The following is a 744-nucleotide window of genomic DNA, read 5'->3' on the forward strand; positions in this document are numbered from 1 at the left end:
ACTATTTCTCGTGGTCTTCCGCGAGGCACTCGAGACGGTCATCATCGTTTCGGTGTTGATGGCCTTCTTGAAACAAACCCTGGGCGGCCCCGAAGGCGACCAGCGTGTCTACAAGATCCTTCGAAGACAAGTAAGTTCATATTGTGATCATATAATCTGCTCCTGGGTTACTGACTGTGTCCAATAGGTCTGGCTCGGCGTAGGCACAGGCCTCTTGCTCTGTCTAGTTGTAGCAGGCATCATCATTGGCGTCTTCTACGGTGTCGGCCGCGTGAGCTGGGAAGCTAACGAGTACTATTATGAGGGATCGTTTGCCCTGTTTGCCTCTATTATCATCACTCTCATGGGAGTAGCCCTCTTGCGTGTCGGAAAGATGCAGCAAAAGTGGCGCATCAAACTCGCCAAGGCTCTCGAGGCCCCGATCAACAAGGGCGGCAAGAAGGGACGGTTCAAGCGATTTGCCGAAAAGTACATCATGTTTGTCCTTCCCTTCATTACCATTCTCCGCGAGGGCATCGAAGCCATCGTGTTTGTGGCTGGCGTCACCTTTCTCCGCCCCTGCATCTGCCGTTCCCCTTCCGGTCATTTGTTGGTTTGATCGCCGGTATCGCCGTCGGTTTCCTGCTGTACAAGTAAGTCTTACTTACCTGCAAATTGTTCGTATCATGTCTAATAATGTCCAAGGAGTGCTGCCTCCACCAGAATTCCAGGTCTTCCTTGTTGTTTTCGATCTGCCTGTTGTAC

The 744-nt window shown here is 51.6% G+C and overlaps 1 protein-coding gene across 1 annotated transcript; it reads left to right on the forward strand.

Moving 5' to 3' along the window:
- Positions 1 to 58: 58 nt before the first annotated feature.
- On the forward strand, positions 59 to 598 carry VDBG_03466 (plasma membrane iron permease; the record flags this gene model as incomplete). The annotated part of the gene is made up of 2 exons (XM_003005467.1): positions 59 to 130; positions 188 to 598. The coding sequence occupies 2 exons, from the start codon at positions 59 to 61 to the stop codon at positions 596 to 598; spliced, it is 483 nt and encodes a 160-aa protein (XP_003005513.1).
- Between the last annotated feature and the right edge of the window lie 146 nt (positions 599 to 744).

Source organism: Verticillium alfalfae, genomic scaffold (genome assembly GCF_000150825.1).
Source record: "Verticillium alfalfae VaMs.102 supercont1.4 genomic scaffold, whole genome shotgun sequence".
NCBI lineage: Eukaryota > Fungi > Ascomycota > Sordariomycetes > Glomerellales > Plectosphaerellaceae > Verticillium > Verticillium alfalfae.